Genomic DNA, 14874 nt, shown 5'->3' with positions numbered 1-14874 from the left:
GATCAAAGGTCAATTTTACTTATTTGTAAATATACAAACATTTAGAGTATTTTAAGTAAATATGAAAAATAAAAGTATTACCACGATGCGTTGGTATTATAAATATAAGAAATAATTAAATTAATTATCATGTAACCTTAATAAATATTAATTTTTATTTATATAAATTTCATGCAACATGAGTTAACTAATGATCCAATTGAATAAATTCTAGTCTCTTCATATTTATATTTCATAACTAAGGGTACAATTGTACAAATAAAATTGATACTTTTTAGAAGTATTGATTTCAATGAAATGACATTAAATACACTATCTTTTATTATTTTTTTATTTTTATGGCTGACCATAATGTGGCCATTTAGCACTACTCTTAGATTAATTCTTGTGCCTTTTTGCTTAACCTTAACCATTTACGAACTTGTTATGCATTAAAACAAAATCACCGACCGCAAAATGGACCGGAATTTTAGACCTGCAGCAGTAGCACCCATTCCCCAGGAAAACAAAAAAATCTGTATGACAACATTTTTTTATTCCAATTTAAAACCTTTTTTCCTAACTAGGTCGTTAGAATAATAGTCTGTCACCGCGTGGATCCGACGTGGCGTGACGATCTACCATTGACACGTCGACCCAATCGAGGAAGCTCCCTCCTTTTCTACCGTCCGATTTCCTTCCACCAATCCCCATCGAGATACCGCTGCATTAGAGAGAGAGAGAGAGATAGCGCGCACAACACCACCACCAACAGCCAATCATGGTGGTTTCTTCTCTCTCAATCCCAATTCCCAATTCCAGAATACCGGTTAAACCTATAAATACCCCCTTCTTCAACACCATTGCACCATTCACTTCTTCTTCCTCCTCTTCTCTCACACGCTTACTTCACACGAAAAATACATCTCCGCTCAACCTCCCATCATCGTCTTCCTCACGCAATCGCGTTCTCGCTTACAGAGTACGTCTCCTTCCCCTTCAATTTCCGTCTTGCAGTGTTTGAATTACTTGTATTTTGTCTTACATTTTGAGCTGAATTTGCTTCAGGGGACTGAGTTAGGGCGCAAATCCGGCGAGGATCCAGCGATGACGATCAAGCCAGCAGTCCGGATCGCCGAGAGGAAGCTCGTGGTGAAGGATCGGACGATTCTCACAAACGTGCCGGAGAATGTGATCGCCACCTCCGGCGCGGCGGCGGGGGCGGCGGATGGGGTGTTTCTAGGGGCGGCTTTCGACCAGGATCAGTGCAGCCACTCCGTCTCACTCGGAACCCTACGCGACGTCCGGTTCTTAGCCTGCTTCCGGTTCAAGCTGTGGTGGATGGCTCAGAAAATGGGGGACAAGGGGCGCGACATCCCCTTAGAGACTCAATTCCTCCTCCTCGAGACCAAAGAGGGCTCGCATTTGGAGTCCGATGATGCCGGCAACGACAACAAAATCGTCTACACTGTGTTCCTCCCCTTGATCGAAGGCAAATTCAAGGCCTGCCTGCAGGGGAACGCCGCCGATGAGCTCGAATTGTGCCTCGAGAGCGGCGATTCCGACACCGTGGGGTCCACCTTCACTCACTCCGTCTACATCAGCTGCGGCACCGATCCGTTCGCCACGATCGAGGATGCCATCAAGGCGGTCAAGCTCCACCTCGGGACCTTCCGGCTGCGGCACGAGAAGAAGCTCCCTGGAATCGTGGACTGCTTCGGGTGGTGCACGTGGGACGCATTCTACCAAGAGGTCACGCAGGAGGGCGTGGAGGCCGGTCTCGAGAGCCTCGAGGCCGGTGGAACCCCTCCCAAGTTCGTCATCATCGACGATGGATGGCAATCGGTGGGGTCCGACAAGAAAGAAGATGAAAAGGAAGAGCAGGGGCTGCTGAGGCTGACTGGGATCAAGGAGAATGACAAGTTTAAGAAGAAGGAGGATCCTTCGATGGGGATCAAGAACATCGTCAACATCGCAAAGGAGAAGCACGGGCTCAAGTATGTGTATGTGTGGCACGCCATCACCGGGTACTGGGGCGGGGTGTGGCCTGGGGTGGAGGAGATGAAGGAGTACGGATCAGCTATGCAGTATCCCAAGCTGTCAAAGGGGGTTCTTGCGAACGAGCCGGGGTGGAAAACCGATGCTATAGCTTTGCAGGGATTGGGATTGGTGAACCCCAAGAATGTGTACAAGTTCTACAATGAGCTCCATAGTTACTTGGCTGCTGCAGGCATAGACGGCGTCAAGGTCGACGTGCAGTGCATCTTGGAGACGCTCGGTGCTGGCCTCGGAGGCAGGGTCGAGCTCACAAGGCAGTATCAAAATGCTCTTGATGCCTCTGTTGCCAGGAACTTCCCTGATAATGGAATCATTGCCTGTATGAGCCACAACCTCGAATCTCTCTACTGGTATGTGTTAGTATTTTCAAATTCACATTTAATTGTATTGATTCTTGAATGTTAACTAATGGTGTGTTTTGGATGCAGCTCGAAGCAGACTGGTATAGTGAGAGCTTCGGACGATTTCTATCCGCGTGATCCGGTGTCACACACCATCCACATTGCAGCTGTTGCATACAACAGTGTGTTCTTGGGAGATATAATGCTGCCTGATTGGGACATGTTCCACTCTCTGCATCCGGCAGCTGAGTACCATGGTTCGGCCAGAGCGATCAGTGGTGGACCTGTCTATGTCAGTGATGCGCCGGGCAAGCACAACTTCGAGCTTCTTAGGAAGCTTGTCTTGCCTGATGGCTCCATCCTCCGCCCTCGCCTCCCCGGTCGCCCCACCAAGGATTGCCTCTTTTCAGACCCTTCTCGTGATGGTGTTAGGTCAGTAGTTTGAATTATTTTTATACAGTGTTAAACTTTGAGAATGTATGATTTACTGATGGATTGTTGTTGTGGTGGTGCAGCCTGCTTAAGATATGGAACATTAACAAACATACTGGGGTTCTAGGCGTGTACAACTGTCAAGGTGCGGCATGGAACAGTGTTGAGAGGAAGAACACCCACCACCAGACCAAAACCGAGGCGATCACCGGCTATGTGCGGGGCCGGGACGTCCACTTCATCTCTGATGTGGCTCCCAACTCCAACTGGGATGGCCATGTGGCCCTCTACTCCCACAGGGTCGGAGAAGTCATCGTCCTTCCTTACAACGTGGCCATGCCTGTCTCCCTTAAGGTCCTCGAGCACGAGGTGTACACCGTGACACCAATCAAGACGCTAGCACCAGGGTTCAGCTTTGCCCCGTTCGGCCTCATCGACATGTTCAATGGAGGCGGAGCTATAGAAGGGCTGAACTATGATGTGAAGGCCGGGGCAGAGCTCTCGGATGTGGGGAATGGATATCAAGCGGAAGAAAGCATTGTGGGTGCCGAGAGAGCAGAGAACTTGAGCTCGGAAGCCATTGCAGCTGTCTCCATTGAAGCCAAGGGATGTGGCCGGTTTGGTGCTTACTCTTCGACTAAGCCAAGAAAATGCAAGGTGGGTTCTGAGGTCGTCGACTTTGAATACGACTCAGCATCCGGCCTCGTTACCTTGAGCCTGCTCGAGATGCCTCGAGAGGATGAGAAGGTGCACAAGATCGAGATTGAGTTGTGAAATCATTGTATCAAGATTTTGAGGAACTAGTATGTGGCTATGATCATCTTATTGCAAGATTCATAGTGTTGGTCCTTTTGGGGGGTCGGGAGATTAGGACATGGGTATGGATGCTGCAATGTGTTGTACTTTTTTCACCTACCATGTCCCCTTGAGAAACCCCAGCAGCATGTGCTTGTACCCTTGAGTTCATTCTAATCACAGTACAATAATGTCAAAGTGGATGATTCCATTGAAATATTATCTCATTTTATGTGACAAGTTTGCTTTAGAGTATTTTGTAATGTTTCCTAATGTAGTTGTCTTATCAAAGGCTCAGGTTTCTCTGTTATTCTTTCTGTTTTAACTATATGGTTGTCATTATAGACTCTTGGTGAAGGAGCCTTGAAACAATCATAAAAATCTTGAAATACCTAGAAGGCTTAAAAGAGGTCCTAATGTCTGTATCTTTCATGACCAGTTTTATTTTGTTATTAGTTCAATGCTATTCTTTTTTGGCACATTTCCTTAATAAAGACTGAAATGCTTATTTCCTGGGATATGAAATTATATCTCTATCCAGTAAATAGTTACATTAGTGGGACTAATTCCCCACACATTTATATTCTGTTCATTTTCACAAAATATCATGGATTATACATTCCTGATTTCCTTTGTCTGAAAAGTTTATTTCTACATAAGCTTTTGATATAATTGGCATGCATTATTTGTTCAATATAACTGGCCTTGTGTTAATGTAATGCATTAATAGCTGCATTCACAGTCCAGTTAAGTTATTGCAGCATGGAAGTTTCACTATTATGAATGGGTGATGCAGCTCTTTGAACAATATAATATGAGTGAAGCTGCCTGCCAATTTGCTCTGGCTGCACTTGAGCAAGTTGACGAATCTCTTGCCACTGAGTAGCACCTCTGATGAGAACCTTGGGGAATCAGTGACTACTGTAAAAGGCAGACTTTGAGCGAATGTCTTTAAATTCACGTTGGATCTCAATAACTACCACGATGCATATTGTGCAATAATTTCAAATCCAGATGAGGAAAGCAAGATCATCTGTTTGAGGCGTTTCTTTATAGTTCTTTATGAGCGTGGTGCTGCGAAGGTTTTCAGGCTATTTCTTATCTCTCCCTCCATCTTTCCCACTCTCTTCTTGGTTGACTACCTTCTTTCGATGCATAAATCACTTAATTGTTATTGAAGCAATCTAGCATTGAAGCTGAACCAAATAACGTATGGTATAGTGAACCAAAAAACATGTAGTTTGCATGATACTGAGAATTTTTATTGTAATGGAGCTAAGGTTGCAATGTTTCTTATGTTACCTCTCCTTTTCATCTCTTTTCTTTCTATCTATCTTATTTTGAGTAAGTGATCTTGATTCTTGCGGTGAGATGCATAGGTTGAAGTACTTTTACATATAATATAACCTTTTGCTGTTCTTTTATTCCTCAGATACTGTGTAATGGCCAGTTACCACTGATTGGTTTAGTGGAGAAAGGAGAGAGAGAGCTTGCCTGGATGGTTTGCTATTTGATTGACAAGTGAATTGGAATTTTGTAGTACTATTTTAGAGTGTAACCTTTTAGTATCTCAAAGTTATCAATTAATTTTGCTTGGCAGGAAGAGCGTTCTGAATCCAAGTGATTTGTCCCTCAAATCCAGACACCATACATCCTAAAAATCTTTAATTGTTGTGACTGGTTATTCTCATCCCTTTTCTTTTCTCTGTTTCAGCTCCTGCCAGTGATTCTCCGCCTCGAAAGCTTTCGGTCTTATTTAGATATTGAGAATATTTGCCTTCTTTGGCAAACATCAAGTGGTATTACAATGCAAAGGCTACTTCACTTTTACTTTTACCAGTGACTTGAATTTGGTTATTTTAAAGTACTATCACAGAGCTAAACACTTAGCAGCCTAGTGGCCGCATATGCTATACTCTAGTTTCAGCCTAAATCTGCTCAGGCTTATTCTCATTTCTGTTTTCTCTATTGTGATAATATTCATTCAGGAACTGATGTATATATCTCATTGGAGATTCTGGGTCGCTTCTTAATCTACATAAAGACTACTAAGTATGTAAAGAAATTAAACTGGTGTATATTCCTCATTGGAAATTCCTTAATCGTCCTATTCCAATGGCTAAGAAAGCAAACTTTCTTCCAATTCTCTGCAGAAATCATCAGGGTCTTCTGAGTCCACATCATCCTCCTGCGTTGCAAGGCTGTCGCAAGCTTCTTTCCGTTTCTTGTTGTTTCCTCCCTCTTCCTGCTGGGGAGGACTGAACCCCGTTTGTCGATACAATGTCTCCTTTTGGGAATTCCAATCAGCAGCAGTCTGCTCAACCACGTCGCCTATCAATCTCTGGTTTTCAGCAATGTGCTTTATGTTTTCCACATCAACCACTTGGCTAGCCTCTTCAACAGGGCAAAGATATTACAACTCGTATTAGAAGGTGGGAAATGAGAGATGCATTTTAAAAGCAGTTGATAGCACATGTTGTGATCTAATGCTCTGGAGACGTGTGGAATTGTGGATGCAAGTCAATAAGAGAGGACTAATGGAATCTCAGGGACATTTTAAAAGTACCTTTGATGGCAAGCTCCTTAGCGGCTGCATACTCGGACGATCTTTTCTTGAACATATCAACGTCAAGCTCTGTGCCCTAAAGGAAAGATTTAAACACACAGAGATATCATAACAGAGATAGTTTAGTTAATTATGCAATCAAAAAGATAAGTGAAGGAACTCACCAAGTCCATGTGGATGAAGTGCTCAAGCCGGGAGTTAGCAAATAACCTAATGCGTCAAAATTGCACCCTTCAGGTAAGCCAACCAAATGGTGATAGAAGAAAACACAGAAGCTTACATCTTATATGCTGCTTGAATACGGGCATTATGTTCACCCGTTACTTCATTAACTCTTTCTGCTGGAGAGCCTTCATCTACACCTACAAATCCGAAAAGAAACATGTTCCTCTCCAGCATACCCTTCACCAGAGCAGCAACTACATTCACACCAGCAGCCTTTGCTTCAATTACAAGATTCTTGAGCTGTTTCAATTCTCCTATCAAAGAAAATTAAGGTAAGGGGGCTTGCTTGGAAGAGAATGCACTATGACTTCATTGCTGCTCAAATTATTTAATACTACTAGTACTTTAAAATTCAATTCCACATCTTTATAAATGTCTGGGGAATAAGAATGAGAAGTTTTCATCTATTATCTTTCCCACAGAATATATGACAACAAAGTATCTCCAAAACAACATCAAATTCACAATAATTTAGAATGCAAAAAGTCTAGTCCTAATCGAAACAGAACCAACTTTAAGCCCACCTTTTTTTTTCTCAAGGACAATGTTACAGTCTTTAGATAATGAATACTAGTGGAAGTCATCCGGTTTCAGCTAACAGAAACATTGACATATACATTCCCCAACCAGATAAATGTGCTTGCTGCTTCTAAGATCTCAAGAACATGTACTTGCATTTCGTTTATGGTTGTGCTTTTGAGTGGTCCGCTAGATATACATTAACAGTAAGAAGGCAATGAAGTACTTAATTAATTGGGCTAAAATAGTGAAGGACAAGACAGAGACGTATTGTATTGCAAAGTTACTAATAGTTAAGCCATAAATGTTCTACAGAGAGCAAGAAAGAAACATGTACAACGATAAAATCTAACAACTGGCAGCAGCCACATAAACACAGATATTCAAGTGAAGTACAAATTACTGGATATTGTAGAATTCCCCATCAAATCTATCACCCAAATGGCATAACCACACCATGGTGAGAAACAAGTGAAATGCTCACCCAAAGACAAATAAATTTTATAAGGAGGCTTGAACAGTTGTGTCTCAAATAGGCAGTACAAGCAAAATAGGCCACCTAATCTGTTGAAGAAAGAATCCGCTGAAATCATGTAGCCTGCAATCAGAAGAACACCAGTTTTACAGTTACAATAGGAGAAATAAAAGTGAAAACAAGGATTTACTTGATCAATGTACATAGTAATTCATGCAGAAACGAAGCTTTTTAAACATACAAACCTAGCAAGGCACCCACCAGATAAAGTGAGATTAGCCTTAGAGCTTTCCAATTTCACTCTTTGCTTACAGAAAAGTGAGCAGCAAATACACATTTTGATAGCTTCTACCCATATAGATACTCTTTGATGTATTGGTAATATGAATACATACACCCTATGATCAGATAAAACAAGTTTTAACCCCCAATCTCCACACACACACACATTTTACAACTTGCAAGAAACCAGAAACATCACAAGTTCAATAGTTCAAATATGGAAAACAACAGATAGAGTAGACAATGTAGTTAGATAACTTACTAATGGAATGTGCATAGAGTGACTGCATAAAGAGACCTTGATTAGTGGAAGGGGCAGCCTCGAATATGTAGGAAAACCTCCTTGAAAGCCAAACTCTTTTGAATTCGGCAAAAGCACTCGATTCACACTACACACCAAACCAGCAAAGTAATCACGTCAGCAGCAAATATGTACGAGAATAGGGGGGAACAATTGTCATTGTTGATTAAAATCAAATACCTGAGTGAATTCATGTATGAGCTCATCTATGTCCAGCTTGAACAGCTTAAGGTCCATGTCCTTGATCAAAATCAAATAGAATAACCCCTCTTCTTAATGAGCCTGGCACAAGTTACAATTAACAAAGTAAAACATGTTGAAGCATCTTTTTCTGCTCAAATCAAACTTGTAATCAGTTCATCTAATGAGGCGCGCCTAGTATCGAGTCCGGGACTGGGGTGGGCTGAGCCCCAATCGGAAGAAAACGGCGGAACGCCGCCGAGAAGGGGGCAGTGGAACTTTGGTGTTGGTGATAGAGGTTATCGAATTTGGGGAGGGAAATAAATCTAATTTTGACCGCTCTAATTAAACTTATTATTTATCAAAACTTAAGGATTTAATTTAATTTTCATTAATTTGTTTAATTATAAATTATAATTAATACACTCTCTTTAAATTTCCAACAAAAAACTGTACTAAATATTAGTTACATCTCTAAACTTTTCATAATTTAAGTATTTCATATTTCGAAATACTCCCTTCGTTCGCCATTAGGAATCTCATTTATGGGCGACACGGGTTTTAAGAAAAATGTTAAGAAAAGTGGGTGGAAAAAAGTCAGTGGAATAGAAGTCCCACTTGTATATATTAGTTTTAAATGAAATGTTAGTCGAATGAGTTAATGGAAGGTGGGACCCCATTGTAAAAGTGAATCGGGACTCTTATTAGCGTATAAACTAAAATGGAAAAACGAGACTCTTATTCGCAGACAGAGGGAGGGAGTAGTTTAGATTTTCATTTAGCAAAATACTTTGATCAGCACTTTAATTATACAAATAGAACACTGAAATTTTATAAATTTATCAAAATTGCAAACAAATTAAACTCTAATACTTTTTTTAAGGCTAAATGTTCATAAAAACCAAGAAGCTTGGTCATTCCCATAACTTTAAAAAATAGTCAATTGTATTCAATTATCCCCATTGATGTCGATTGAAGGAAATTATGTAGATATGATTTAGAAGCCAAAATACTTTATCCAAATTTTATACAATATTCATTGAAATAAATGATTTTTATGAGTAATATATAAATTTGCAAAACATCATGAATTTAGATCTCTAATCATACATAATGTTCCATCATTAAATTATTGATTCTCAGGTATCAGTTTCACAAAACCGCGTGGCATACAAATACTAAAATCACATTCATTCTCCTACATAAAATTATAACAATAACAATAATCAATCTACGAATGTTTTGAGGTATTGTACAAAATAAGTTCTGAACAGTGACAGAATCATTAAATTCAACAATCCAAGAAAAATAACGCCTCTACCTATAGCACCACTACACTAAATTGGGACTTCCACCTTCACCGGTGCTACCGGAGCCTCAACGGTCTCCGTCTGAAGCCAATCCTTGGCGCAGATGAGGGCCTCCACCGTCTCCGGCCTCAACGAGCACCTGTAGCTATCCATTTCCTTCCTTACAGTGTCGAACACACATGCCGCTGGCACCGTACAAACTGGAATCGACAGTATATCACATGCCATCTTCGAGAGCGTTGGATACTTCATCCTGTTCACCTTCCACCACCCCACCACGTCAAATTCATGTACTCGTGGCAGCAATGACTCCTCCAGATACTGGTCCAGCTCTGACTTGGAAAGCTGGCTCGTTGTCTCCATCATGTAGACGTCGAAATCTGACAGTCCTACACTGTTACTTCCAATTCCTTGAGGATCCTCGGGCTTCGCGGATTGGCCATTCACCACCTCCGTGTAAGCAGGAGTCAGAGGCAGGGGGAGAGCTATGTATTCATGGAACAGCTCGTGGATCCCGTCATCAACGATCTTCACATACGAGGCAGAATCGTCGCCATATATTTTCGAGAAGCTGAACTCCACGAGTTTCAGCTTGAACCGTGGATCCATGACCACAGCAATTGCCAGAATGAAACAGCTGCTCTTCCAGTATTTGTCAAAGTTCTCTTGCATTGACTTAGTCAGAGTACTTACAAATGGATCTTCACTGGACGCTGCGCGCGCCAGTTCCAACTGAATCTTCCACGCTTCATGAAAGAAGGTGTTCGTTGTTGGAGAACCTGCTGTTGTCAGAAGATTCGCTGTGTCGAAGAGGGGTTTCAAGTAATTGCAAAGTATCTCCACTTGCTTCCAATTCTCTTCTGTTGGGGTGCCCTTGTAATCAGGGTCCATAGTATCAAGACAAGAGAAAACTTCCTTCAATTCCCACGCAGCAAGCAGCATTTCATATGTCGTGTTCCATCGAGTTTGGTCATCGATAGCAAGAGTCTTGGAGCTAGGCACTTGAAGCTGCTGTTTGAGCTCGATGAACTTCTCCTCACGTGATTCAGACGTCTTCACATACTTGACACTGTCTCTTATCATCTTGACAAGGCCATCCACAGAAATTACTGCATCTTCGAAAATCTTGCTCAACGAACGAGCAAGGCAATTTCCAACCAACAATTGGCCGTCAAGCACCAACGGGTTCTTTACAGATAGCAGAGCTCTCATATTGTCTGTGGCAGCGTCGTTTAATGGTTGATTAATGGTGACAGAAAATAACTTGCCATCCATATTCCAATCAGACAGGCAAGCAGCAACAGAATGGCTGAAAGCAGTGGCTGATTCCGGATAAGGCTCCATGACCACATTGAGAAGTTTCCGGTGCATCTTCCACTCACTGTCGATGAACTGTCCACTTACAAACATGTATCCGACAGTTCTGGACGAAGGCCATAAATCCAGTGTAAGGCAAATCCGTCCAGGTACCCCCTCAATCACGCGCTGGATGCTCGCTTTTTCACGGAGATAAGTAGCCACACAGTCTCCCTGTACGGTATTGAAGCTCACCATATCAAATCGAGGCTGTAAATTCTGAACAAATGCCATGAAACCAGGGTGTTCAACCATGTGGAGTGGGTAGTCATGCATGATAATCATCCTAGCAATCTCATGTCTGCAGCGATCAGCATCAAAGGAAAGGTATGGCACAGAAGCCGTCCGATAGCGTCGCTTCGGCGTATCAGTAAAGGAGCTCATCTTTGGAGGGGCGCTGTAAGGGGTGGACTGGTTATTTCTCTCCTGGTTACGCAGTACCACTGGACAAGTCCCCTTTGCAATGTGACGCTTGAGATGGCTCGTCCCAGCTACCTTATTCCCTGTGCTGTAGGCAAATGACTGTTTGCATTGCTTGCAGTATGCCCTCCTACAACCAGCTGCCACTGTTTCGATAGTGAAATGTTCCCAGACAACCGACTTCTTTTTCCTACGTTTAGTAGGTTGTGCCTCAACAATGATCGGTGTCAGCTCTTCCAAATGGTTGGCTTCAGGCTCTAAAAGGTCGAGTTGCATCTCTGTCTCCATGGACTGGGTATCTTCTACTGGGACAAGTTCATTATTCATTATTTGATTAGGGCTTTCCACCTCCATCCTAAGAGAATGCTATATGATTTAAATGTTCCTGCAAAACCAAAGATGACCAAAAAATCAATCATCCACCCCGAATCACAAACAATTACAATGTTTTAATGAGGCTGTGATGATGTGAAAGACTGGCCTTGATTACCAACACTGGCCGAGAACATTGAGGACCTGAGGTTCAGAAAGGAAACATTAAACTACAAAAAGGTTCATGCACAATCTGAAAAATTTTGGGCAAGAAAAATCATGCTAAAAGGCTAGTGTTACTTTCCAGATAAGAGATAGTGACATTCTAGCAAAGAGAATGAAGAGAAACTGCATTTTAACAATAGTGTTTTGATGAAATAGTACTCCCAAAACATCAAAGAGTAAAACAATACATTTTCAAAAAGCACCAATTTGTGTCATTTGAAAATAATTTTATTATGTGTCGAACGCATTGGAATAAGGTCAAGAATGCAAACTAATGTAAAGGTCAGGTCCTAACTCTGAAGTCATTCCGGAATTAGTTTAACTACTATATAAAATGGGTCCTCAAAAAATTTCAGGCTTGAGCCTCAAGGCCCGGATATCCAAGATTACAAGTGGGCCTTAGCTTAGGCAAAATCCAGATTTTTAGCCATCTCTGTGCGCACAGAATTAAGACATGAATGTAGTATATTCTTCAAACACGTTGTTCTATAACATGTAGTAATAATAAGTTCACAAGGTCCCACAAGCCCAATCAGGCAACCAAACAACAAGTTATGAGATATGTATTCTATTTAAAGTGACTACAATAAGTATCAATATTTATCTGAATAACCTCATCTACAAAACAAAAGCAACAAAATTGACACAGTCAACGGTCCAAACATAACAAGTAAACTACCAAAACCACGAGCTTCAACAGATCCAATGCTTCAACAACAGATCTAATGCTTTAAGCCTTCAACAACATATGGGGCTCAAAAAGCATCATCAAAAAAGCCCATATCCAAATCAGGAACATTATATAAGTAAATCAACTCTAAAACAGAATATAGTTCTAACAAATTAGTAATATTTCCTGCAGATCCATAGAGAAAATGAAACACACAAGCCCAGAATTATTCTAAAACCTCAAAATTAAGAGAATCAAAAACAACAAATAACATGGAGAAAAAAGAAGAGAATTTAGCCAAAAAAAATCACGAACTAACCCGATACAACGTATTAAAATTTTAATGAAACATTTAAAAAAGGTCAACTTAAGAAAAAATGAGAGTTTTTGGTGAGAAAAAATCATTAACAAAACACAAAAATTCTCATACCGGTAAAAAGAGGAGTATCCGAATCGGACCCTGAGACGAAAATTCGGATTATTCGGCCGAATCGGAGGCGGAGGGGCGATTTCCGGCGACCAGATCTAGGGTTTGGGAAGGAGAGAGAAGGAAGGGGAGGAGAGAGAAAGGGGATTTGGGCTTGCAATTGGACCTAGTTTTTGGGGTCGGCTAATATGAGATAGGGTTTATTATTATTGAGATAGGGCGAAAATATTAAACAGAATTGGATATGGACTTTCAGGTCCATCTAATTTGTTTGGTGTGTGATTCTCAACGTGTTTTACTGCGTGTTTCGTTACATAAACTAATTTTTATTTTTTTATTTATTCTCATTATAGCACTTCACATCATATGACTATTTTTAATTGTGTGACCACACAGCCCACCTTCACTGTGTGTAGCCCACAATTTGTGGATTTTTAATTTGGGAAATAAAGTTTTGATTGTGGGGGCCTACAATTTGTGGATTTTGCAATTTGGATTATTCTTTTTGGGGGGTGAAATTTTGAAATATTCATATGGCCCATATGATGTGGATGACATTTATTTGAAGATGAAACTTACGACTATTGGTCCATGCCCTAGGATGGACTATGATTTGATTTCTTGATTTTTTTTTTTTTGGAAAACTGACCTAACTCAGTTATTTAAATGAAACGAATTTATTGGAGTTAAATCATATAGGTGAAGCTACGGTTTTGCCAACTGTTGACTCATTTATTTAAATGGGATGGAGATTATTTTTCCATTTTTTTGTTGATTAGTAGTTTTTCATTTAGCATTTGGCATTAAGGGCACAAACAATCGTGCATTTTTTGCACTAACTTGGGTGCAGTGCAATGATCGTCGTTGCAAGGGTGGGTGTCTGTGTCGAACCTTCGCGTCTCTAGATAAATGAGGACACATGCACGACACACGTACATGGGACGCTTAGTTGCACAATTTTATTTTCCAAGCATATTTTTATTCTTTAATTTCCCTCCTACAAGACTATTTTCAATGGGTCACTAATATAGTAGGAGTAGTATACAACATGTAGTTAAATACTACTCCTTCCATCCATACAAAGTATGAACTATTTCTTTTTTAGTTAGTTCCTGAAACGTATGAAGTATCTAATTTTGAAAACTTCATTTTCTCTATGAGGTGGGACCCATTTTTCATTAACAATACTTTAAAAAAAATTTCATTTTATCTCTTTCTTACTTTATCAATTATGCATTAAAACTTGTGTCCAACCAAATATTAGTACTTTTCCAGGATGGAGAGAGTAATAATAAAAGTTGGTAAGATAGATCTCACAAACTCCTTAAAAATCAACATAATACTAATATGATCTAAATTTATTAAAAGAGTAAACTACACTAAATAACCATAACCTTTACACTTGTTACACCAATGACTCGTAACAAAACAAATAACACCAGAGGGGCCTAACAAAATATATAATCACAAATAAAGTTTTTTTAGTCATTTTTCGGATGAAAATGTCTAAATGGCTTGAAGGACAATTTAGTCTCTATAGGTATGCAGAGTTTTGACAAATCATACGTGATTATATTTGGCGCAGATTTTGTATGGTGAGTTTTTGTGAATTAATATTTATTCTCATCTGCCTCACCCCCAGCCTCCGGCGGCGTGCCATCTTTTCCTCCTAGACCTCCCCTCAGCGACTTGCCATTTTTTTCTTAGAGCAGCTTTTGTTCTTCTAATTGAGCTTCAAGCAAAAGCAGATGAAATGTTAATTTAGGAACTTAGAGTAGCGGGAACGTGATGTGATGATGAGAGAGAAGTGGTTGGTAAAGTTTGAGTGGCATCGGGTTTGATGAAATTTAATTCTATATAGTAACTAATTTTTAGAAATAATAAATAATTAAGGACTTGATTCCATAAATGGAAACTCATTCCATATAAATGGCATTAATTAAAATCGAGCCTTAAATAAAAGGTTTTCTCTTACAAATTTTCGTCATATTTTAAATTTCT

The 14874-nt window shown here is 40.5% G+C and overlaps 3 protein-coding genes across 5 annotated transcripts; 1 reads left to right on the top strand and 2 right to left on the bottom strand.

Moving 5' to 3' along the window:
- The first annotated feature begins 722 nt into the window (after positions 1–722).
- On the top strand, positions 723–3822 carry LOC121748659 (probable galactinol--sucrose galactosyltransferase 6). The gene is made up of 4 exons (XM_042143140.1): positions 723–961; positions 1048–2387; positions 2466–2810; positions 2894–3822. Exons 1-4 carry the CDS (start codon positions 761–763, stop codon positions 3582–3584), a joined length of 2577 nt encoding a protein of 858 aa, XP_041999074.1. The 5' UTR covers positions 723–760; the 3' UTR covers positions 3585–3822.
- Positions 3823–5584: 1762 nt separating this feature from the next.
- On the bottom strand, positions 5585–8478 carry LOC121748688. Of its 2 annotated transcripts, none has more exons than XM_042143177.1 (7): positions 8154–8478; positions 7935–8061; positions 7400–7513; positions 6452–6650; positions 6336–6381; positions 6172–6247; positions 5585–5999 (listed from the first exon to the last, which is right to left on the bottom strand). In XM_042143177.1, exons 1-7 carry the CDS (start codon positions 8208–8210, stop codon positions 5725–5727), a joined length of 894 nt encoding a protein of 297 aa, XP_041999111.1. In that variant the 5' UTR covers positions 8211–8478; the 3' UTR covers positions 5585–5724. The 2 variants fall into 2 exon arrangements, with proteins under 2 accessions (XP_041999111.1, XP_041999112.1); XM_042143178.1 differs by having other exon boundaries at positions 7971–8061.
- Positions 8479–9303: 825 nt separating this feature from the next.
- On the bottom strand, positions 9304–13074 carry LOC121748666 (zinc finger BED domain-containing protein DAYSLEEPER-like). 2 transcript variants are annotated; one of them, XM_042143149.1, is made up of 3 exons: positions 12877–13074; positions 11721–11755; positions 9304–11624 (listed from the first exon to the last, which is right to left on the bottom strand). In XM_042143149.1, the coding sequence occupies exon 3, from the start codon at positions 11591–11593 to the stop codon at positions 9491–9493; it is 2103 nt and encodes a 700-aa protein (XP_041999083.1). In that variant the 5' UTR covers positions 11594–11624; positions 11721–11755; positions 12877–13074; the 3' UTR covers positions 9304–9490. The 2 variants fall into 2 exon arrangements, with proteins under 2 accessions (XP_041999083.1, XP_041999082.1); XM_042143148.1 differs by lacking the exon at positions 11721–11755.
- Positions 13075–14874: the final 1800 nt, after the last annotated feature.

Source organism: Salvia splendens, chromosome 9 (assembly GCF_004379255.2).
Source record: "Salvia splendens isolate huo1 chromosome 9, SspV2, whole genome shotgun sequence".
In the NCBI taxonomy this organism is placed as follows: domain Eukaryota; kingdom Viridiplantae; phylum Streptophyta; class Magnoliopsida; order Lamiales; family Lamiaceae; genus Salvia; species Salvia splendens.
This window is presented reverse-complemented; position numbering and strand designations above follow the sequence as displayed.

Bases quoted from the DNA above. Each gene is read 5' to 3' on its own strand.
- LOC121748659 (XM_042143140.1), top strand. From the start codon at position 761: ATGGTGGTTTCTTCTCTCTCAATCCCAATTCCCAATTCCAGAATACCG. The intron at 2,388-2,465 runs GTATGTGTTAGT...TTTTGGATGCAG, and splicing joins AACCTCGAATCTCTCTACTG to CTCGAAGCAGACTGGTATAG. The intron at 2,811-2,893 runs GTCAGTAGTTTG...GTGGTGGTGCAG, and splicing joins CCTTCTCGTGATGGTGTTAG to CCTGCTTAAGATATGGAACA.
- LOC121748666 (XM_042143149.1), bottom strand. From the start codon at position 11,593: ATGGAGGTGGAAAGCCCTAATCAAATAATGAATAATGAACTTGTCCCA.
- LOC121748688 (XM_042143177.1), bottom strand. From the start codon at position 8,210: ATGGACCTTAAGCTGTTCAAGCTGGACATAGATGAGCTCATACATGAA. The intron at 7,514-7,934 runs GTAAGTTATCTA...TTCTGATTGCAG, and splicing joins ACTCTATGCACATTCCATTA to GCTACATGATTTCAGCGGAT. The intron at 6,248-6,335 runs GTGAGTTCCTTC...TCTTTCCTTTAG, and splicing joins ACTTCATCCACATGGACTTG to GGCACAGAGCTTGACGTTGA.